The sequence below is a fragment of the Harpia harpyja genome, chromosome 3, assembly GCF_026419915.1.
Source record: "Harpia harpyja isolate bHarHar1 chromosome 3, bHarHar1 primary haplotype, whole genome shotgun sequence".
NCBI lineage: Eukaryota > Metazoa > Chordata > Aves > Accipitriformes > Accipitridae > Harpia > Harpia harpyja.
In genome coordinates this window covers 25529597-25554208 of record NC_068942.1, presented here as the reverse complement: position 1 = coordinate 25554208, position 24612 = coordinate 25529597, and the positions used below count along the sequence as shown (strand labels likewise).

Genomic DNA, 24612 nt, shown 5'->3' with positions numbered 1-24612 from the left:
TGCTGGGATGTGGGGATGTAAATTCAAGCTCTCCCAGGCTGAGTAAGGCCTACATCTCCACGCTCCCTCTTCCCTCCAAAAAAGTGTTAGACCTAGCAGAATACCGTACAAAAGGAAGTAGCAGCACCATCACCAAGAGGGAAGTTCATTAAGTCCTGATCACCTCTGGCTTTTCTGGAGGATGTGGGCAGAATCCAGCTACCTGTTCTCCTTTACCTGGATCTCAGCACTGTTCTGGGAAGGAGACAGGTTCTTTTCTCCTACAAAAGGAGCATTTTGGATCTTGCATTGGTAGCGAAAGCAAGGGAGTTAGGGAACTTTCAGCATGAATTGCAACGTGCCTGATTCTCTGATGGCTGCACCCTGTCTTAGTGTAAGCAGGTGGATTGGATCGTTGTCCGAGACCTAGATAGTGTGGTAGGCAGGGAGTTGGTCCCTAGCTCTCAGTTGGTCCTTCTATAGTTAATGGACAAAGAAAGGCTCCTTTGAAGGAAAAATGAGATCTCACATGGACTACCTTCTGGAAGTATCTGCCTTCATCAATCATGGAAGGATCCTAGAGAGTCCATGCTGCAAACTGCACTGTTCAAATACATACCTAAATTTTAGTGGGATTAATTTAGTACATTGGTGAATCATTGGAACTGATTTTTTTTTCTTTTTTTTTCCTTACAGTTTCCTATTAAAATAGGTTTTCTGGTTTGTTTCCTAACCTATGTCATAAACAAAAAGTTAAACTGATGGAGAAACTGAGAGCCAAATATATCCCTACTATAACTCAATTAGCATCAATGGAGGAGTTTTAATTCCACATAATTCATCTGTAAGATGTTTTCAAGTGCCGTGCCTACACAGCTGCAGTGCCAGACTTTAGCAATACATACCTGGCCAGCACAGAGCACAGTCACACTTCCTTTCATGGCCTAGGAGGCAGCTTTCCCTCTCCTTTGACAATTAACAGATGACACAGAAAATGCTCAAGAGAAGTAGTCTGGGAAATTCTCCGCTTGAAGGCAAAGCAACAGCAGCCTCCCTTCCTTATAAGAAAGTCTTTGGCTCCAACTTAACGCTTTTGCCAGCATTCTGTTAATGCTCAGCCTCAGGTCCTTACTCCTATTAGTTAAAAGCAGGATATGATTCATTATTCCTATGCCTAGACTAGATGTTGCTTCTCTAATGCAAAAATTGTCCCTGAACATCTTTCAGTCTCAGTACAGTAGAAACCCTGTAAATTTTCAAATGGATGAGATACTTTAATGCCATTAATTAATACTGTTACATTAAGAGCAATCTGTCACTAAAACTGCTCGGAAGTTGCAAGTTGTAAGACAAAATACTTCACTGAGGTTGGTGTGGAAGTACAGTCAGTTTTGGTTGGTGCTTCTGGCAATACCCCTTTCAAGAAACCCAGAGTCCCCTCCACAACCAACGATTTGATACCACTGTTTTCTCTGATGGACAGAAGGTTTGGAAAAATCCCTGTAAAGTAGGAGAATGTCTTTATGCCTATTTTTCATTCACTTCTACAGAAAACTGAGGAAGACAGTACACTTTAAGACACCTTAAATATCAATCAAATTATATAAATGATGAATGACTGTACAGAAACAATAAATAATTACCTTCAAGTGTTTCTCCCTCTCCAGAAAGGGCCTCTCCTGCTCCAGAGGCATACAAGGCAGACACAGTCAATGCATACCTAGTGGCTTGGTCTAAGCCTTTCAGCACTTTAGAGGTAGTGTCACCTTTCACAGTCACTTCCTTAGTTTCACCTCCTGCAACTGGAGTGTATGTTATAAAGTACTGCTGCACTTTGCCAGGAGCAGCGCCCCAAGACAGCTTCATTGTTGATGTTGTAGCATCAGAAACTCTCAAATTTCTTGGATTTCCTCGGACTGCACATGTCAAAAGATGTTGAAAACAAGTTGAAGCAAGCTTCATTTCTTGGTTTATTTTTTAGGTTACCACAACATAGGACTTAATGCTGAAAAAATAATTCCTGAATAGCCTGCACTAACACTGCTACAGTATAACTTTACTGTAATCAGGATGTACAATTCCATCCCCACCCTCCTTAGGCAAAAATGCCCAATAAAGTCTTTTTGCTCCTATTTTTTTCTGTTAAAACAGGCTGAATCCTGGAACACTTATACACACTAGCACCTGAATATATGCTCAAATTCAACACACCAATATCCATGTTGAAGTCACTGTCTGCAGAATCAAGTCAAAGGTCACGAACAAAATGTGAAATTAACACATTATTGTTTCCTACAGAGTTCTTTTTTATGATAGTTTTTCTGGCTTCTAATATTTAAAATCTCAGTGAAGTTTCACCAGTGCTCAGGACATTCATACTGTCTCTGTACTCTTTGAATTTTGTTTAATAAGGCATGATACCTGTTAAAGGATCATACATTTTCATACAAGTTAAGGCTACAGTGATAACTTCAGTAAATTAGATGTTTCATTCACTCCTTGCTAGCCATTCAGAACAAAGTGCAAACAGGGTCTGAATTTGCTGAAAAGAAATATAATTTATATCATTGAAAATATGAAGAATCATGAGGACAATTAATTAAACATACAAGTAGATTCTTCACCCAAGTTACCTTGCCATATTAGGTGTTGCAGGTTCAATAGACTATATTTTAAAATGAAATATTACAATTTTGACAAACTATATTGTCTTAAATTACCTCTCAACAAGGTTTGAGTAATTTTATAATTCCTTGTTCATCTGGGATAATACGGATAATATGGCCAATACGGGTTATTCTGTTTTCAGTATGAATATGTCAGCATGCAGGGAATTCTTCTCAAGCTTACTACATTCACAGCACTGATCATGTACCTTCATCAGTTTTTGCATATCCGTTCAGCGAATTCCCAGGCCCAGACTGATACTCAGGAATAACAGACACTTCATATCTTGTATCTTGGATCAAGTTCTGCAGAGTAGTTGATCTTTCGTTTGCTGAGACAGTCACTTGTCTCCTTTCTCCTGCAGTAAGTGGTCTGTATACAATCCTGTACCGTAGGACATTTCCTGGAGCTGCACTCCAGCCAACTACAAAGCTATCTGTAGTTTCATCTGTTATCCTTAAGTTTCGAGGAGCACCTTTAACTAGAAAAAATACATACATATAATTTGTAAATATTTGCTTTTAATTAAGTAGTATTTGAAGTGAAACCATTCCAACCATTCTGTTAGCTCATCCAGTTTACCAAACCAACAGCTTATATTGCCCTCCCATTGTTTTAAGGTACACAAACCATTAGTCATTTCTGAAAATTTATGGCCAGAGTTACAACCAGCAGTATAACAAGTTGTCCCCCAAAGTACATTAATCCCAGTTTATACAACTGCTTCTGAAACTTAAGACAGTCTGACTGTGTTTAGCAGTAACAACAGAACTGAACTGTGTTAAGAGGCATTTGGGCATAGTGGGGAAATTTCTTAACACAACAAATCGTATTTGTTTCTTTGCTGTGGCCATTGGCTTCTGCACCACCTCCATTTACAGATAGTTGTCAGATACGCCTGACTACACACAGCCAGCTCTCCTATTTTAAAGAAACGACAAAGGTAGATGCAACAGGAAAAAAAACACCAAAACAATTCTATTCTTCAAGTTAGATTTTCACAACAAAAAATACATTCATTGCAATAGGAGTTGCATATAACATTTAAATAAGGCTTCTGAATTAAGTCTCAAACTCAAAGACAAGAAATAGCTTGTTATCCCAGAAATTAAGGGAAAACTGTGGTGAATCATTTAACCTAGCCTACTCCTTGACAAAAGACACAGCAGCTCAGGTTATTTCATATAAACTCAGTGGGCACATCAAAGAAAGACTTGAAACTTCTAACATACATTAAGATCTACTGTACTGCAAGTCACCTAGCAGTATGTAGCATTGTCATTTAGGCAAAAAAAGTTTTGGGTTTTGTTGTTTGCTATCTGAAGTATAATTCAGCTGGAATATTATATGCCAAAAGCCTTGTTCTTCAGCGTTAAATTACAAACCTGTTAAGGGTGGAGCAATTAATAATCCTAGTTTTAAAGAAACTAACTTGTTTTCTACTAATCAGAAACACAAGACTCAATTTCAAATTCTTTAAAAGCCTGCAACCAAAGTCAGTTGCCAAGAAAGCTGTCTGGCCCAAATTGTTAGCTAGATCTGCATGGAGAGCTGCTGACGTTTACATGATTGCAGAAGAACTTTGCAACTTTTCTCAGACATGTTGGGATTTCATCAGATCAAGAGGCTGACAATTATGTAAGGCAGTATCAGTTGCAACATGGGAACACTGATTATTTTTATGAAAGCTATTCCTTCTCCTGTCCCTTACGCTCACAAGCTACATATTATATCAGCCAAGAGTTTGTCTGTTTTCCTAAGGGAAAGTTATGTGTGGCCAAAACATTCTGACTGGTACAGTCATGGAAATATGCACACCAACAGCAAAACCTGTATCTTCCAAACTTAACATCCAAACTAAGCTATTTTATAAGTGTGCATTTCTATCAGTCCTAAGAGGAAAGAGCAATTAACAAATTTCCGTGCTGTTTCTTTTGCTCCCTTGGAACCATTTACATCACCAAAGGTCACAAATGACAGCATGGAATAATGAAAAAGAGTGGATCAATATTTTAAAAAGCATGATTTAGACAAGACTGACTATTTAACTACTGGAATAGAAAATCAAGTTTACCATCATCCTTATACTTTAAATCAGTGGAAATGCATTGTGGCAACTCTATCAAGAAAAAGTACAGTTACCATGCTTAAATTTACAGCCATTGATCACATAAACTCACACTGACATCAATGGAAGTTTTGAATCAGTATTGGATCAGACCCATGAAGTTCTGATAAGAAACAGCTGACCAAAAACTCAGCCCCCTTTAAGCCTATGTTATATAAAACAGAATTTCTATTAATATAAGTTAGATGTAGACACAGCAAATTACATGGGTACATGCTTGACTTTAAAATGTATTAAAGTCAATGTGCATTCCTGCATCAGTCATAATTATTAAATAGAATAGTTCAGTTGGAAGGGACCTACAACAATCATCTAGTCCAACTTAAGTGTATATTAAATTAATACATGCCAATGAATTTATTATGGACAACACACCACTTCATTCAATAATAGGCCACTGCAGAAAAACACAGGTTCCATCCAACTTTCAGGGAAAACAAAATCCAATCTTAACAATTTACCGTTGGCCTATTCTTGGAATTTTATATGTTTACTAAATGCATTGAGAGACAAAAATGTTTATTCTCATCCTGCATACCAGTACAGCTTCTCAGCCTTAGCTGGCTGTTCCACATACACCCATTCACTCAAAGAAAATTTTTATTTCAACATATGACATTTTGGTGTCTGAGAATAATGGGAAGCCTACCTTCTAAGGTGGTTTCCTCTCCATCCAAGGGAGGGCCATCACCATCTTCATATTCAGAAATCACACTGACTGCATAAGTAGTTTCAGGTAGCAAGTTAGTGAGAACTGAGCTAGTACTTGAAGCTGGTACTGAAACAATGAATTCATCTCCACCAACTGCTACTTTATATTTAATGAGATAGGACAAAACCTCAGATCCAGCTGGAGACCAGCTCACTTTGAAACTGTCAGATGTAACATCAGAAAAGACCATATTCTTTGCAGGTACGTAAGCTGTGTGGAAATAAAAATGCATAGATGAGGCATACTTGCTAGAATATTTTTAACACAAAATCTCTAAAATAAATTTAAAATGTCCCTCAATAATTTGATTTATTCTAATTGAACAGATATTTTGTTGCACATGCAACAGTATTTGTTTTCTATACTTGCTTATGGCTATCAAATATTCATGAAGATCATATCTGGGTTGTCTCAAATCATACAACAATGAGTAGAAGCACCAACTCAGTGATTTCTAGATCAAACAAGAACAGTCCATCTAAAAAAATGTACTTATGAAAACTTAAGTTAGAATCTGATGATCAAGCTGGGTTCCCTCTTTCCTACGCCCCATGAACAGCAATAACATTATGCCCTCAATGGGAACTAAGAATCCTTGGGTTTTTTTCAGATCTAGATTAGAAATAGGACAAAATAAATCCCAGTATTTTTTCAGGAATGGAGTCAAAGGGGAAAAAAGGAACTTGACATGAGGCACAAACACAAACCTGACATCCTGGGCTTGTTTTGGTTGGCCTAGTCAGCCTAACAGTGAGGATGTTAAGACTGCTTGAGCCCTCTAAAACAAAGGCTGCTTTGCTGGTTTGTTCCTCAAAGCTACCCTGAAACAAAAGGCTTATTTTTAAAGACAGTGGGGTTTTCAATACTGGGGACTATTCAATGTTAGTGTTCTACTAAACATAGGTAGGGACACTGAGGGTGCAACTAATCATAAGTAACTTTAGCTGACCAAAAGTTGGTCATTTAGAAATCTTTTAAATATTAGACATTATCCAAGCTCACCAAATTTGGATGCATGTGAAGACTTTCATGTGCTACTTCATTTCAGCCGTTACAGTTAGACTGAGATTAATATCACCTAGCGTCTGCTGTCTCAAATTGTCTTGTCTAAGCCCATTTCAGAGGACCATTCATTTACCCTAAAAATTAATCAAATCACACTCTGGAAGTACCAGCATTGCTCCATTGCCTTTGAAATTCTAAAAGACAAGCTTAGACTAGCTACCACATTTTGGACAGCTAAAGAAGAATGGCCCTAGTAACTGTTTTACTCAAGACACTGAGTGTAAAAGCAGAGTACATCCACTAAGGTCATTCCAGATAGACATACACTTTAATAGCTTTCTAGGTACCTAGGAGTGGAGGGAAAAAAATATTTCTCCAATAATGTTTTCATCTCCATTTCTCCATTAATTTCCCCCATTGCTTTTAATATGTTTGAAAATGAGAATCAATCCCCAGTTATTAAAATTATCATTTGTATATGGACAATTTCATCAATATCAATTCAACTACAAGCACAAAACGTTGGTTCAGATCTATTTTCATTGCACTTTCTACATTTCTCTAAGTAATAGTAATTACTTACATTTTTTCCGTATAGCAGCCAGTTCCTGCTCAATCCGTAGGCAGACAGACTGTGTTAGTTCAAATGAAATTCTTTGAAAAGCATCAAAATCTTCCACTGTGTAAACGTGGGTTTCAGCAGGAGGTGACGCAATTGCTTCTAACTCTGTACGCACTGCATCCTTCACACCCACTGCAAATATTTCTACATCTGCATCCCTCAGCTTTATTGCAGGTTCTTTAAAAGCATCTGACGATTTTCCATCAGTAATAAGAATCATGACTCTTGGCACATTAGGTCTTGATCCTTTGCTGGTAACAAATACTTTCTCCCTCACATATGTCATCGCTTTGCCTGTGTTGGTAGATCCACCTCTGTAGGGGAAGGTGTTAATAGCCTGAATTATGTCTTCCACTCTGTTGAATCTGTTCAAAGAAAACTCCATATGGGGATCTCTGCTGTACTGGACAAGACTTATCTGTACTTTTCGAGGCGATATCTCAAAGCTTTTAACTAACACTTCCAAAAATGCTCTTACTTTAACAAAATTGGCGATACCAATGCTGTAGGAACCATCCACTAAAAACACAACATCAGCTTTTACATCCACACCACGTGAGCATTCTGTAAAGAAAAAGAATCACCACTATAAACAGATAGTCAATAGCCACAGAATTACAATTGCATCTGCAGTTCATATATCATACCCAGTTGCTTATAAAGAAAAGAAACCACACTAAGTAAAGTTGTTTCTCACAGATAATAAAGGTATGATATTAAAACAAGCATCAGAGGTTTAAACAACAAAAGGCTACCATGTGAAAATAACATAGTAGCTCCTAACTCACCCACTTGAACTTTTACTTGTTGTGTTTTTTCCATTATTGTTATTGGCTCACTGGGGGTCAGTCCTTTCATTGCATAAACATTAATTTGATACTCTGTGTCTGGAGAGAGATCTTTAACATTCAGAGCAGTAGTCTGAGGACCCACACTCAGTACATGTTGTTTTCCACCAGCTATCATTGGAATGAACTGCAGCCGATAGCCAGTTATTTGACTTGTGGATGGATCCCAAGTGATCCTAACAGATTTTGAGGAGATCTGAGTGGCCACCAGATTTGAAGGAGGCTCCACCACTGAAAGAAATGAAAAGCAAACCCAAAATATTAATTACAATTAAAAACATATTTTCTTCCATGTTTTTATTTCTGGAATAAATTTAGTCATGTTTGCTTAATATTTACTAAGAATCACTTTTGTTTTTTTTTTTTTTTAGCATAAGTGAATTACAGGACAGTCCAAATGAGGCACCAGTGAGAGGACAGAAATATGAATAATGCATTTGTGGTCCCCTCAGCGTAGCAGAAGTTCCAGGAGAAATGCTGCCTTGCTTTAATATTGTTTCAACCACAAGTGAAAGCTATCCCCCCCAGAAACATAGTAGAGAGTGTGAACAAATGCAGACCTGAGCAGAGCACTATGACAGTGGAGTCATCTCTGCTGCCATTTTGGTCAAAGAATAGAATCTTACAGGGCCAGAAATCTACAACGATACAGCTTGACGTCTGTTTTCTCAGCATTCTCCAGTTTTCATTCCTCGGTTCTTAATGTATTACCTATTCTGCCCCTTCACCAAGCAGGTTTTTTTCCCTCTAGTACATTTTTCCATAGAAGTGATGCCTGCATCCAAACTAACTGTATGAGACTCTGATAAATGCACATCATTGTGTTGTCTTTGAAACTGCGGAATAATGGAGCTATTCCAAATCTACTACATCACATGTTCTGTTCTCCTGCATTTAAATGCACAAAGCTGAGACCTGTTTTCCACACTTGCTGAATGAGGCAACAGATCAAACTCCAGAAATAAAGCAAAGGAAGTAGGGATAGCCCCTTAAATACACACCAGAATAAACTGAAGTCAATAAATACATTCATATAAAGTATCTCACCTTCTTCTCCACTAACCAGTTCACCTAGTTGTTCATCAACACCAGAGCACACTTGCAAGATAATTTCATTCTGTATATCCACAATTCCATCAAAATTAGCCACATTGAACACATGCTTCAGTGAAGGCTGAGATGCAATTAGCTTGAGTTCCTTTGCATCTGCTGCTTTGATTCCTAGAAGTTGCAATAGACAGGACTGTGTTAAGTGGCTGTAAAATACAGACACCTGTGAATGTATTCATAAAGTATCAGAACATCCTGGGGTAAAGCTGAATTTAATTCAGTTCTGTCTTCTGCCATTATCAATAATCAAACTACAAAATAATGATTAATGCAATGAAGTGACATACTCCATTTTCAACCTGAGAAAATAATGTGGTATCTTCAGTAAGGCCAAGGTTGAAACTATGTTTGTCCGTCATCTTAATCTCCATGAAGGAGCTACAGAATTACTATCAAATTAACACAATTGGTATGTTCCACTCTGGAGGACGCAAACAACCCATTTCAAGGCATCCACATGGAAAGAGTGGCACAGCGAAATTCTTGAAACAGGGAATCTGTAGAACATATAACTTACTTCTTTAGGAATGCCAATCTCTCAATCATTAGAAAAACTCAACATACCCAAAGAAAAAACTTCAACCCCTATGTTGCGAAGCTCTCTTGCAGGAATTTCGACTTCATCTTGAGCTTTTCCATCCGTAATGACAATTGCTACTTTGGGAAAACCTTTTCTTGCTCCAGCAGACTCAGTGAAGGTGTTTTGAACCAGGTAATCAATAGCCTCACCTAAAAACAACACCACAAGTTGTGTTTTATTAGGCTTGAATAAACTAGGATTTAAAGCAAATATGAATTATAAAATGAAATGCTGAATAAACATGTATGTGGAAAACCTGTACCTGTCATTGTGTTGCCACCTTTGTAAGGTATCCTTTTAATTGCATCAATAAGATCACTTCTTCTGAAATACTGATTTAAATTTAACTCTGTTCTTGTATCTGAACTGTACTGAACAACTCCAACTCTCGTCTTTTCTTCCCCAATGTCAAAAGCTGATACAAGGGCAACCATGAAGTCCAGAATATATCCGAAGTTATTTCTCCCTACACTCCATGAACCATCTACCAGGAAAACTAAATCTGTCATTGCACTTATGGAGCATCCTGGATCACAAAAAAAAAACCCAAACTCTGTTAGCAAGCAAGCAATTGCATTCTTACAAAGCAGTGAGAAATGTCTGACAGAAACTTAATAGGTAAAAGCCAAAGCAAACAGATATTTAAATGTTTAATAGATTGATATTCTTATCTGGAATAACTTACTTGGGGAAGCATTATTCACATAAGAGAACACCCATACAAGCCTTCTAGCTGCCATTACCAAAAGGGAACTGTGACCTGAATACTCAGTTTTGAGACACCTGTCACACTATTCCACAAGATCTGTTATACCACAGCAGATGAAAACTCACATACAAAACTTTCTACAACAGTTTGATGTTATAGGAACATTCCATTTTTGTTACCACTTTCGCTTTGCATCTTTATCTCATCTCCCCATAATAGCTGCACAGGTTCTTCTGCAATGCCTTTTATCCACAGTCTTTTGTTAATAGGACTAAGACACTCATGGACTTGCTCGGGTTAGTTGAGTGAAATTCCTAGTTTCAGTACCAGCTTTGCACCTTATTCTTTCAAGGCAGCTATAAATTCCTTCCACCCCAGTCCCTTCCCAAGTTTTCTTAACTCTGGACAATTTTACAAGTTAACTTCATTGCTAGGTAACACAGGAACACAGTTTAACTTTATGGGGCCCTAGAGCTAGTCCTCACTTATCTCTAAAATGTCAGGTAAGTTGAAAGACAGAACACCTTACTTTGTAATTGAGCCTCAACCTTCTTTTGCTCTGGTATCCCTGGACCACCTGTCTGAACTGCACAAAGCACAACATAGAGAGAATTAATGGAGAAAATCAGGTTACATTTGTAAACATCAAAGAAAAGCATGTAGAGAATTAGAGGCACAAATCTGACAAGCCTCAGAACATGAAAACATAAATGCAAGTAATGAATACAACACCTGTACTTCCAGATTTGACAACATAGCATTCATGGCAACACAAAATACAGAAAATGCAAATAATTAAGAATCCTCTGTATTTGTACATCTTATACAGTAATTTCCTGAAAATTAACTGCAACATCCCTGGATGAAATACCAATATTACCCTTCTCTAACACATAGGAGAACTCATCATAATGAATTTTCCCATGGTTGGTTGGGAAGCCTGAGACATGAGACAAACTGTCATAGAAGATAGTCTGCTGTGCTTAACATTTTTATTTAATTAAATTTACTTTATGCTTTATTTAATTATTAAATATAAATTATAAAAATTTAAATTCCATATTTTATTATGCATATAGAAATATTGTGTCACATTTTATTGTTTGATGAAGGTAGTTAGCTTTTTTTTCCCACACACACACAGGAAGCCGGTCGGATTCATTTGTTACTGAGGTCAATGAGAGTCTTCCCCTTGACTTCAGCAGATGCAGTTTATAGGAATTAGGTTTAGCTCAAAAGAACTAGTGGCTTCCTGCAAAGAATTCTATATGTCTATTGTCAGACATGATATAACCATGTCAGTCTCCTCTTATCTCTTGTAAATTATCTCTGCTTCTACTAGGAATTATGCTTAATGGAAAAAGGTTGTTCAGCCAACTACATCTGATCAGAGTTTAGGTATGTGGCAATTTTGTTGAGGAGCTGAAACAAAGCCAGGTTTTGAGAATGACCATTCACCTATCTTTTACTTGGTTTTCTAATTGTATTACACGTACTTACTTGTCAGTTGGCCAAAAACAGGTAGACTCTCCTCTCTTTCATCATATGAGGCTATTGATACAACATACTCTATATCAGGTATAAGATCCGATAAGACAGTTTGGGTAGTGCTAGGTGAAAGAGTAAATTCTTTAGTAGGCCCATCTGCAATAAATACATAAAACAGTTAGTGCAGCCCTTAAATCCAGCAATATCAATGACAAGTTGATCATAAGAAAAAAAAAGGCAATAAGAGAATAATCTATCTAAAATCCAAAGATAATTTTAGAATGATACACTTTCTTTTTTCCTGAAGTATGAATTTTGAAACATGAAACTTCAAACTAACCTCTTTTCAATGTGAACAAAATTACCAAAGTGTTTAGTAAGTTCCAGGAAATTTCAAACTTAAAATGCACATACAAAATATACTATCGTCTAACAAATCATGGTCCAGTTCTGATTCAATATCACTTTTACACTGATTATTTCTCAAAGTGAAATAGAATAATGGGTGTCTTACACGGCCATTATCAGGAAGTTATATGACATCGCTGCATCATTACCTGACACGCACAATATTTCCCCTGGGAGAAGAACTTGGATGAAGTACAATACAATTCTCTAACGTTAAGGTAAAAGCATAGAAGAGGAGCAGAGTGATGATTCTACCTTCTTTTTGCTCCTTGCAAAGGAAAGGCATCCAAAACTTATTAGTTGCAGTCCCCAAAGGGGAAACGTTATGGTAAGAAAAACTCTAACTTGGAACAATCACTGCTCCTTCCTGTATGCCCTTTGCTTCCACCCAGTCTAGATCACAAACTTCAGAAAGATGTTAATAGCTAGTCTCATAGCTAAGTTAGAGATAAGTGAAAATAAACCCAAGTTTTCAAAAAGTTCAATGACATAACAAAATTTTACAGAACTCACCATTTGTTGGAACCACAGTTATCCTGTAACCCACTATTGCATCTGGTGGCCTTTTCCATGACATTTGAACATTATGTTCATCTATAATTGTAAAATTCAAGTCTGACGGTGGATTAACTGCAAAAGATTTATACCAGGTGGATGTTTAAAAGTTTGAACAAGCTTTGGCAAATGAATAAATAAAATAATGTTGAGCAAAGCTTACTAAAATTGTCTTTGCATAAATTTGTTTCCAACAAATATAAAGATATGTTGTTGGAAAAAGAGTAAAATAAAAGCTGACAAAATATGACAAAACATCAAAGAGTATACGCATTACAGAGGACAGCACAGAACGTATGTTTCTTGAGTTGCCAAGACATTCAAGAATGGCCAGCAAAATCAAGCACAATAGAAAACACATTTGAATACATGTACAATGAGTTCACAGATAATCACCACATATGCAAACATTTCACATAACAATTAAAGGAAATTTTTTTACATGCTGGGTGCAATCCGTACAAGCATGCCAAATCACAACCTGCTTACAATATCATGAGATCATTTAGGACATTGAGAACACAGTACTCTTCTTAATTAGACATCAAAGAATTGATCAGCTTTTTAATATAGTCTCTGCATAGTCATATATCTTATCAATTCACTGAATCTAGAAACTTGGCAGAGAAAAAAATATTTTAAAGAATACAGGAAAAGATTGGGCATTTAATGTTCAGTAAAACAATTTTTGTTAGGGTCTAGATACGAATATACATATAAAATGTATATCAGTAATAATGATATACCGATGTATCATTTTATTTCAAAATATGGAGAGCTCGACCCCTTTGTTCCTAGAAGCCACTAAAGTGATGTACTTTGCATATGGCTGCAAAGGATTCAGGAACTAAGGGGATAAAAAAATGGGGTTAGTAATGGTTGCAATTTGCTGAAATATTTGAGCTGATGCAAAAGTTCACAAAAATAAGATTCTACCTGTTTACACCAGATTGCTGTACAAATTCAAAGGTGTAAACATTGCTTTCATGTTCCCTTTGCAGCAGGTGTACCCATACTAGTAGTGGCATTTTAACATAAAATGCCAGTATGGTTCCAAACAACACAATGGTTAATTATGAAAAGACAACATCAAAGTATATTTATGGACATTTATTTTACAGAATTTATAGAAAACAGCAAAGAGGGCACCAGTGATCTGAACAAATGACTGCAAATAAAACTTGTAGGAGCTGATGACAGAAGTAACTGAACAGTATAGAAAGAAATAGTTTACATACGCTATTTTGCAGCATCATGCATATGTAAATGAAATGTTGATTATTATTTTTTTAGCTTCCCACGATGGACAAAAGCCTCCATGTACAAGGTTCATTACACAAAGACGTTTCATAAATATTTTATAATGATATTCTCTTTCTAAAATTGTCATGCTTATTCATGCAGTATTTTACTGACTCACTGTCAGTGCATGGTAGGTGTATTATATATTATTGTTTAAATAGGTCTACTAAGTAAGATTAGATTCAGCCATACTTTCCTTAACTACTTGTGAGATTGGTTTGCAGGCATTTTTAATAGACAGATCTTCTCTGTTTCATGGAAGATCTCCATCATATGTCAAAGTTTGTTTCAGTTTTGAACATAATTTAAAGAGCAGATACAGAAATGAATGCTACAATGTATACTTATGAAAACACACTGTCCAATTGCAATAAGTAATGTTGAGCTCAAAAAAACCTTGCAACCAATTGTGTAGGCCTTTTTTTCTCCTTTTAATTTACTGTCATTTCCAACCATAGGATAATATGGCTTTGTAATACTGATACAATAGATACGCTAGTACTGAAGTAAATGTTATTTTTCCTATTGTCCATACACAGGCAGTGAGATTAGACCATTAACCTGCATGCATAGTTTATTCATCATTCAGTTTATGAGTATCACAATGCTAGAGACAGCAGGGTAGTTACTTAGTATCAAAATCATGCAACGCGTGTTAATAGTAAAATACATTTAGGTGATAAGAATATCATTATAAAATATTGTTTCAGTAGCAATGGCTCAGGACAAATTTAATGCAAAGGCAGAGACAACTGACCTGAGCATGCTTTTAAAAAAAATTCAGTACATGGAAAAAATAGCACCACCAACCTTGCAAGTAAATTGGCATGTTGCAGCAGAGACTTTAGGCTTTAACTGCTGAAGGACAGCAGCAGCCCAACTTGTTGATATCCAAATGACCGGATTCCAGATAAACTGAAAAAACTGACTGTGAGGAAAAGTCTTTAACATTTTAAAGGACTTTAATCCGTTTTATGCAAATTCAGGTGTGGATCTTGGCAGGTAACAAGAATAGTAGTACATCAACACATAAGTGATGTATCCATTCATCCAGGTGTTCGCAGCCTTTGAGAACAATGGCGTTGCAGGGGACTTCAGAAAGTCCCCTCGTACATCCCATGGCCAGGACATGATCAGCCACCCCATGCCATTCCTGACATGTTTCCTCAGATCATTCTTAAAGAGCTCCACTGTTGACAAGACTGCCAGCTTCCCACAGAAATTACTCCAATGCCTCACTCCCTTTATCATTGTAAAGTTACTCCCAACACGTAACCCCAGTCTTCGTTGCTGCACTTCAAATCCATTCACTCTCAACTTGTGGCTGGCTTATCAAACTCAAGCACTGAATACTTCTCCCACTGAAATCCAAAAAGGAACCTTGCCTGAGTGAAAAAAAGCCAGTTTGGATCCAATGTTGTCAAAATGTCTTCCAGGTGGCCTGTGAGCTTTTGATACTCAAACAGAACCTCCAAAACATCCACGGACCTTCACATGGGTCAGATTTCACCCATGTGAAACCGGCTGCGGGGTGAAGACCAAACCATGGGCATATGACTGAGAGCAGTAAGTTGATCTGAAGTACAGAAAAATGTTTAGATGACAAAAACCTTATTGTGATAATCAAACAGGGCAACTGTTACTCCACCTTATTAAAATTCTTCTTCCAGAAGGGAACTCACCAGTGGAAAAATAATACATATCCAATATGGAATCAGACCAGACTTCTAGGAACAAAATGCCCCTGGTTGTGGTGGGAGTTTGTCCTGTTACAGGGACAAACCTTAAAACTCCACTCTACAAAGGCTTACGTGTGAGCGCAGCTTTACTCAAGCAAGCAGTCTTGATGGCGGCCTACTTGCGTAAGTGAAGCTGCACCTATGCTTACAGTGTAGTGACTGTGCTGATCAGTCTGCTCCTGTGCCCATCAAAACCCATGCCAAACCTCTCACTGACTAGTCAAGGTACAGGATTGTGATCGTAACATGTGATGGTATTATAGTACGGCCTTAATACAGTGATTCCATTGTTGATGCACAGAAATGTATGGCTCCCCTAGAGGTTTCCAGCGTAGCAAAAAAATATCTTGCTGTATGGCAGTAATTTACACAATGTTAGTTTTCACCACTCTTAGAGCTATGATATGATAACTTCCATGATTGGATACCCCATCTTATGCACCAAAAAAAAAAAAAAAAAAAAATCAGACATAATATACTTAATTCATTGCCACTCCTTGTATTATATACATGTATAATAACAATATATTTTCTGAAACAAAAAATATAAAGCAAGGCAAGGCATCTTTCTCATGCTATGTATGTCTTCTACTAGCTTGTATTACTTGACAGGTAATACAAACCTAATATACCATAAAAGTCTACATTGTGTTTAGAGATAACACAATGTGACTGCTAGAGGATCCCCGTGAGTAACTTCACAAGACAGAAGTAAAATATAATCAGAAGATCAAGCAATTTAAATCTAGCACCAAACTTAAAAGTGATATAACTTGGAAGTAGCTGCCATCCACAATCCCTATGTGAAACAAAATCTGTAATTCCATCACTAGAAAAGAGTCACCATAATTAGCATATGAAATAACATGTTAGCCCATGTTAAAATAACATACAGGCCACGGAAGATGAAGAATAAGACCAGCCTTGCTTTCACTGAGATAAGCCTTGCTGAGGCTGGAAGAGGCCAAAACTCCTCATTTACTATTTTCCTCATAAATGGCATGGATTTGACACAACTAACTAGATCACAATGCCATTCAAGCTCCTCTGAAGTCAGTGTTGCCAATGTGAATGGGAGAAAGAACGAGCTATAGCCTAGAGATCTCGTAAAGAGCACCTTCTCAGCCTGGTTAGATATTCATTGCCAATCACAACACAGAAACATTGGCACCTGTATGTTGGCATTTTTTTTATTTTATACACGTATATGAAGTTTCTTCAAAATATGAGATCTATAGCTCATAAGTGTATTTTGAAAAAAATTCATTTAAATATATACACCTATACATGTAAAGATGTATGTAACTAAAGATAATTGCATATATATATACACACTGCATGCATGAATATTTACCAAATTTTACATGTGTTTGTGCATATATATATGTATGTGCGTGTGTGTGTATACATACACACACACATGTACATTTTGTTTCCAATTAGCAGTGGGAAAAACAGGGAGTTATAGTCATGTTCATGTATATACAAATTTCAATTTCACACATCAGCCTACATGGTTCTTTCTTTAGGAACCTGGAAATCAACAGCTGGTTTCTCAAAAGATAGAAATCAGACATCAAAAGGTAATAAAATAATGGTCCCACCAACCAGTTCCAAAGCTGAGTGGTTGGTTAACTTCAAAAGTTTCAGCTATCCCAGAACGTCTCTAAACCATTCAAGTCAATGAAAATTAATGTACTCAACACAAGCTTTATTACATGAGAAACTTTCTAATCCTCTGTAACTGCTGTGCTGCAATTATTTGTCACTTACTGCATTGCATGTCCTGGAGACAGATTTTTCACCTGACAAACCTTTTTCTGCACTACCCAAAGGTCCCATGCTTGGCTCAGTGATGCCCTCTTTCCCTACCTCTAGCCCAGAAAACAGACTTTTCTGGGTCTGAACCAGTTCCTGAAACATTGAGAAGTTAGCACCTTCACATGCTCAATGAGGTCACACAGAACCAATGATTTCCTCATTCCTTTCCTGTGCCTTTGAAAATCCCTCTGTATTGGGAAACACAACACACTACACAAGCCTTGACATCATCACAGCATTACCTTGAGATTATAACTAACAGGTTATTCACATACTAATCTACTTGGCTTAACTGTGACTAGAGTAATGCAAAAAAATCTTATCTAGCGAAAGGACATAGATTTCACCCTGGCTCTTTGTGATCACAGATGGAAAAAATACTGTGACAGAAAGAAATCTTGACATGAGGACACAGAGGGAATGCACTGGAGTATTGCAGTGCTGGACTAAAAAGGCAAGAAACAACTTAAACAGAGCATAGAATATAGCATCATGCACAAGAAGTTTAAGCTGAGAGAGAGACGTCAGCAGGATTGCAAAATAAAACAAGAAGAATTTCCCTGTAAAAGAAAAGAGCAAAAATGCTGAGCATGAAAACAATTTGCTTCCTTGTCCAGGGTAAACAAATAACTTCCCCAGTGAAATGCCATGAATGTGTTCAGACTATATGTTGCTTTTACCTCCTCTACTGCTACAGTGATTGTCCAACTAGAAACCCCTGCGTTGCTGTATCTCTGTAGAAAAGCTCTAACACCATTACTGCAGCTCACTGCCTTGCCAACAGCAACAAAGCACGGCTTTCACAAAGGACTCGCAGAGCAGCTGGGGTGCTGCTGAAGAACCAGTTTCATCCTGGAAGATTTAGGAATCTATGAAGAGCAGTATCAGATAAACACCAGATCTACTCCCAGGGAAGACTGAAAAATGAAAGCTGAAGTAAGGCAGCGAAACAGAACCAAGCTTTTCCTTTCCTCTGCTTTCACTCCATCCTCCCACCCCATATCAACAATCTTTACCACATCAGATGGCCCTCTCCCTTATCCTCCTCTCACTTTTTCATCCCACCAAGTGTCTACCCACACCTCAGGGAAAGAAAATTCAAACTGCATCTCTTGTGAACACCACAGGGAGAGCCAAAGGAAAAAAAAAAAGACGACTGAGTGATGAGGGGAGAGCTTTGCCACAATGTGATCTGAAAGTTGGAAAAATAGACTAAAGGACAAATCTCCACAGGAGAAAGTCAGTTCAGCAGACAGGATTTAAGTTGTAATGATACCAGAACTAAATGAGATCCAACATGCAATTTACAAGATGAAGCAAAATTGAAGCACAAAATTTAAACAGTGCAGAAGGATAACCAGTATAGTGCAAACAAAAAACACACTGCAAAAAGCTCTGCGAAAGCAGTTCCCATCAGAGCAAGTCCAAAGGTACTCCTAGCTTTGAACTTCCATTTTCAGCACCACTATTTCTCACTGCACTTCCTACTTAAGACACTTTCCTGCTCTTACTTTAAAACTCTAGAGCTAGGAGAAGTTTCTTGTAGAAACCTGATCGCTGTAAACTAGGTATTTTATTTAATACACATTTCTGAATGCACAGTAATGTAAGGCCTGTCCAGGAGCCCTCTACAACTCACAAGGTCAGGCTTTGTCCGCTCTTTTGCTTAGCAATCGCACATCCTTCAACATGAGTTCTAAACAAGCTTGGCCAGCTTGTCTGGCAATGTATCTAGTTTCGCTGTTATCAAATAACCGTGTGCTTCTCCAAATACATTTTTGTAGCTTTCATTAACAGTACTTAAGCTATGACTGGTTTAGTCCACACTATAGCTAAATAAAACATCCTCGCATTTTGAAAAAACCTACTCCATACATGTAATCAGTGGTGCAGGACAACAGCAAAATCGCTCCAGCTGTGAGCAAGCTCCTAAGATGGGGAAGAATGTGCAAACACATCCACTCCCTTCCTCCATTAAAACTGTACACTTTCTCTGCTTTCTCTGGCATGGCGGTCCTGCATTTCAAATGCAACTCTGAAATGACTTCAAATGACCTTTTTGGGTTCCTCAGCCAACAACAACGCAGCGCGAGAGGGAGGCAGCAGGCCGATTCTCTCCTAGGGTGACCAGATGTTGCACTACTGGCAGAAATGTCATCTTTTTCCAGAAAGCCAGTGTGCTTCACATCTGCGTGCCCAAAGCAAGCACCGCTGCCGGGGGCGGGGGGGGCAAATGCCCCAGAGGCATCTCTGATACACCGTGCTTTTAGTAGCCATCAGCCAAGGTGGCCAGGTCCAAGCACGGGAGCTTGCGGCAGGCCACGATCAGAGAATTGGTTTCAGTTCAATAGAGAAAGAGAAGGAAAGGAAAAAAACTGAATTATCAGATGCTGGCTTCTGGTTTTGTCCAGTAAATCCGGGGGAGTTCACACCCAGGGGTTCGGTTCGGCCTAGGATGGCGTCGGGTCCCAGAGGTCAGATCAAGTCATTTCAGCGCAGGACGTTCAGCATCTCTACTTCCCCTGGCAGCCACTGCTGGCAGAAATACTGTCCCTACGAGCAAAGCCGTGCAGCTCACACAGAGGTTGCCCCCATGCTTGCTGTTAATCCGCCAGGGAGGCAAATGCGCCAGGGCCAGGCTATTTTGAGCCACGCCGTGGCGAGTGCGGTGGCCACGATGGGTCTCCCACGGGTCTTCACCCCTGCAGCTGGAGGCAGGACGCTGCCACGGGCTGACAGGGACCTCAACCTCCAGAGAGACGGGGCCAGAGCCCTGCAAGGAGGAGGAGGAGGAGGAGGAGGAGGAGGAGGAGGAGGAGGAGGAGGAGGAGGAGGAGGAAGGCCTCTTTGGTGGTGTGCCAGAGCCCTAGGCCCCCAGCTGCCACGGCAAGGCCCGGCCCAGGCCCAGCCACCCCTCAGCGGTGGGCGTATGTCATGGCAGCGGCAGCGTCTTCCCGGGGGTGCCCCCAGGTCAGCCCCGCCATGGAGGCCGAAGCGTCCCCGAGGAAGGGTCCAGCCAACCCAGGGCTCGGCCGGGGGTCGCCCCGCCGAGCAGGGGAGGCCGGTGCGCTGGCGGGGCGTAGGCGAGGGGTCCGACTCGAACAAAACACACAGGCGCAGAGAGCCAGACTCTGTTGGAGCATTTTATTTCAAAGCTGCGGGTTGTTGGGTGGTGGGTTTTTTCGTTTCCTCTCTCAACATAACTAAACGGGCACTCTACAGCATAGAGCCCGGCCGTTCTCGGTCCGTCAGTGGGGCAGTGCCGCAGGCCCCGGCCGTGCCGGGCTGCCCGCCGGCGGCGGCAGTGGCAGCGGGCTCCTCAGGGCGCTGCGCCTGGGCGGCCATGCCGTGCCGGCCGGCCTGCGTCCTGTCTGTGGGGATGTGTGGACAGCACACCAGAGAGACAGAGAGAGAGGGAGCTACGGTCCGGCTGACTAGCCGGGAGAAACAGAGCACAGAAGGAGCTGGGCAAGGAAGGAGAGGCGTTTCTCTGAAGGAGAGAAAGAGAGAAGGCGAAGGAGTTACACTCAAAAACGGAGAGGGAGAGAGCCGGTAGCTCAAGGCTGGTTGGGAGGTTTGCTGGTCAGCAGGGCACTGGGGGCAAGGGGGCAGGGAGGGGAAGGTTACCTTCAGCCTCGATGGAGGAGAGGAGGGCGGCTGCACACAGAGCAGCGACTGCCGAGCACAGCGCTGTCTTCATTTCTGCCCTTTCAGATCACAACAACATGAATGAATCTGCAGTGATGGGGTGGGGGGTGGGGGGGAGAAAGGAGAAGGAAATGATACGAGTGGATTAGAGGATTGCGTGGGTGTATTCATGAAACATAAAAAAAGACGAACCGTGGATTTCACTTTGTTCCCTTATCCCCAGCCCCCACCCACGGGACCAGGTTGAAACCTCCAGACTTGAAAGCCATCCAAGACGATGACAGATCTGCATGACTAACTGGAGTTTCATCTCACAATAATGTGCCTTTTGTTGCTGAACCCTTTCCAATCACGGTAAGCACACGCGGCTTTAACCTAGTTGGGGTTAATTTGATCAGGGAAGTGCGGTGAAGGTCCGTGCCTCCATACAGGCAGGAGCCAGGAGGGAGCTCCATGACTTCATCGCCGCGTGTGATGATAGCTAATTCAGAGGTCATTCCTGCCTTGGATCAACTAAATGTCTCTTTCAGCTGGGGATTTTATTCGGCTCCTTTTTCATAACTGTTGAAGCACTTAGTTAGCTGTGTTTTAGTCGTCTCAAGGCAGTTTGGAAACTGTAATAAAACTTTTTTTGAGGGGTTCTGCCTACGAATGTGCTGTTCTTCATTTCTTGAAGGTCTGAAATAGACTATACAGAAGTGTGTGTAACACACAACTGAAACCTGACACATCTGTCTAGCCATGATGTTTCGACATCTGATAATTCATTTACACGTCCTGAGAGAAAAGAGTTCAAAATACACTACAAAAAGCAGGCAGGCGAGAGAGTCTCGCAGTCACTGCAGGTTGTCTGACAAAATAGGTGGGATTAGGCCAAGTTAGTGGTTCCTAATTACAAGTAGCTATACCTTCATAACTATATGCTCTAGTCACATCAAATTCCTCCCAATTACCCCAGCAAAACTTCCAAGTTATTTCTTTGTCTAAGTAAAGGCTAATATGAACAGTCCTCATTGCATATACATATAAGTATTTCTAAAGTTTGGGTTTTTCTATCTCAGGAAGTAGGGGAGGGGTCATTTCTCTGAATAAAGTCATAAATGCATCATATATCATAATTAGGCTGGAGGAAAGAGAATTCCAAAAGCAATTAGGCAACAGATTTTATCAGGAAGGTGCCAAGAGCAAAACAAAAGAAAAATACGTAAATCATTATTCTGCAGAAACAGCTGAAGGGGAAAATAATATTCTTCTACCATCTACAGAACTAACCAGCAAGGCACATTTAGCGGGTAGGCACTATGGAGATCCAGGAATTTCCCAGTTACTGACACTGAACTTAACAGGCTTCTGCCGGGCAGCTGCATATACTTGCCTTAGCCAAATGCCTTTACTGCACATAAAAATACCAAGAGCTCAAAGAAAAACTAAGTGATGGTTTCAGTCCAATGGTACCTCCAGCAGGTAAACAGAGGAGTAATATTGACCGTAACGACTCCCTGACACTAACACGAGAAAGACCAAGGTTAGCATTAAATTGTCCTGAAAGCTCCAACATCGTGTCACTGCTCTGCGTGGGAAACGGCTGTCCCTGAGCACATCTACCGCATTCTGCAGCAAGTTAAAGGATCGCCTAAAGTCAGCGTAAATGGACTTTTGTCCCAGACAGCTTGTGTGGGCTTGGAGTGCCATCTTTTGATCCTTTTGAAGAGCAACAGAAATTAATCATCTCACAAAGGCATCTAGGAGTTCACTACTGCTGCAGGTCTACCGTTCCTGAGACATATTTTTCTTTCATGAAATAAAACGTCTCAGCCGAAGCATTCATTTGCCCACCTAGAAACACTTTGTTTCCTTCTTGCAAACTTAGGTGTGTGAAAGAAAGCCTGGAGGTGATGGAGGAAAGGTCCTCTCGCTGGCTCAGCAGGGACACAAGCAGACTTTGTCTCAGGACTAAAGGTTTCCTCATTGATCCTTAGAGACCACTTTTAAAAAAAAGAGGGGGGCTTCCACCAGTGCCAGTCCCATCTCACACTAATTCAACCTGCAAAACCTTAGCCGAAGCATTTCCAAACTGCGCAGTGTGCGACAGTTGCCCCTTCCAAAAAGAAAAAATTACCTAAATGAAGAAAAAAAAAACCCGACACCACAGGAAAAACCCACTACCTATCAAAGGCACCGAAAACGGGAAAGGGGAGAAAGCATCACCGGGAGCTGCACCCGCGGGGAACGGAGGGACGGCGGCGCTCCGGCCGAAGCCGCAGCGGCTCCAGCTGCCTGCGGGCGCGCTGGGCGCTGACACCGGGCTCCGCCTGGAACCTCGGGCCGGGGCCGGCCACCGCGGCCGGGACACCCACCGCCGCCACCCCCGGGCTCCCCCGTGCCTTCCCCGGGGCCTGAGAGCCAGCAGCCCCTCGGGGCTCTCCGCTCGGCGCCTCTCCTCCACCCTTTCGGCCTCACGCCTGCAAGCCGGCTCCGACATGCCCGACACGCACACGCGGAGACCCACGGACACGCTCTTTCCCCCCGCTCCCCGCTTCCTCTGTCAGCCTTCAGCCCGGCGCTGCTAACCTCAGCCTACAGTGCATCAGAAGGGGCTGAGTGCGTGGTGCGTACGGACAGGCAACGGGGGTCGGCCGAGGGGAGGGCAGGGGGTCCCCGCTCCTGCGCGGGCACAGACCTTCAGGGACGGCTGCGGGGTGGCCGGGGTCGGTGACGGGGCTGCTCCTCCGGCGGTGACTCCGGCGGTGCCTGCAGCAGCCGCAGCCGCAGCCGCAGCCGTCGGACCTGGATAAAGGGAGGAGGAGAAAGGATGAAGCTCCGGGGGCACCTTGTGGAGGGAGCAGCAAGTAGCAGCGGCGGCGAAGGAGGGGCAGAAGCAGCGGCAATAGCTGAGCGCAGAGGAGGCGCCTCGATTACTGTAGCTCCCGATGCGAGGGGTCCGTCTGGGAAGACTTGCCTTCTCCAAGTGGGAAGAGCCTCTTCTCAATCTGCTACTTAATGGAGGGCTGTTCCCAACTCTCAATTTACCCTCGTAAGCGGTTACGAAACTGCAGGGAAGGTGGACTGCTGCCACCGGGTGATATATGCGGTGCTCTGCTCCAGCAAAGAAGGGGATCCACTTCTGGAAACTGGCGCATACCTCCGCGCATTCCTGCGGCATGAGGCGGGCGGCCGCCCCGGCAGCGCGCCCGGGGGCAGGGACCCGGCCCGCCGCCCCTCCCGCCCCTCGGCTTCCCAAACGGGGCGGGGGGGGGGGGACGGGGACATGGGAGGGCAGTGGAAAAACTG

General features: G+C 41.0%; 1 protein-coding gene across 6 annotated transcripts in view; it reads right to left on the bottom strand.

The window, feature by feature from the left end:
* The window catches only part of COL12A1 (collagen type XII alpha 1 chain), a 107269-nt gene extending 82973 nt beyond the window's left edge, over positions 1–24296 (bottom strand). For 3 of the 6 annotated variants that reach the window (XM_052781695.1, XM_052781697.1, XM_052781698.1), the window contains exons 1-13: positions 24002–24296; positions 21301–21408; positions 12770–12886; positions 11861–12004; positions 10890–10946; positions 9914–10177; positions 9636–9800; positions 9009–9182; positions 7902–8192; positions 7075–7677; positions 5424–5696; positions 2855–3127; positions 1623–1895 (exon numbers count right to left, since the gene is read on the bottom strand). In XM_052781695.1, the coding sequence (XP_052637655.1) occupies positions 1623–1895; positions 2855–3127; positions 5424–5696; positions 7075–7677; positions 7902–8192; positions 9009–9182; positions 9636–9800; positions 9914–10177; positions 10890–10946; positions 11861–12004; positions 12770–12886; positions 21301–21373 (2707 nt within the window). In that variant the 5' untranslated portion in view covers positions 21374–21408; positions 24002–24296. The other 3 variants (XM_052781696.1, XM_052781700.1, XM_052781701.1) reach the window with 3 other exon arrangements.
* Positions 24297–24612: the final 316 nt, after the last annotated feature.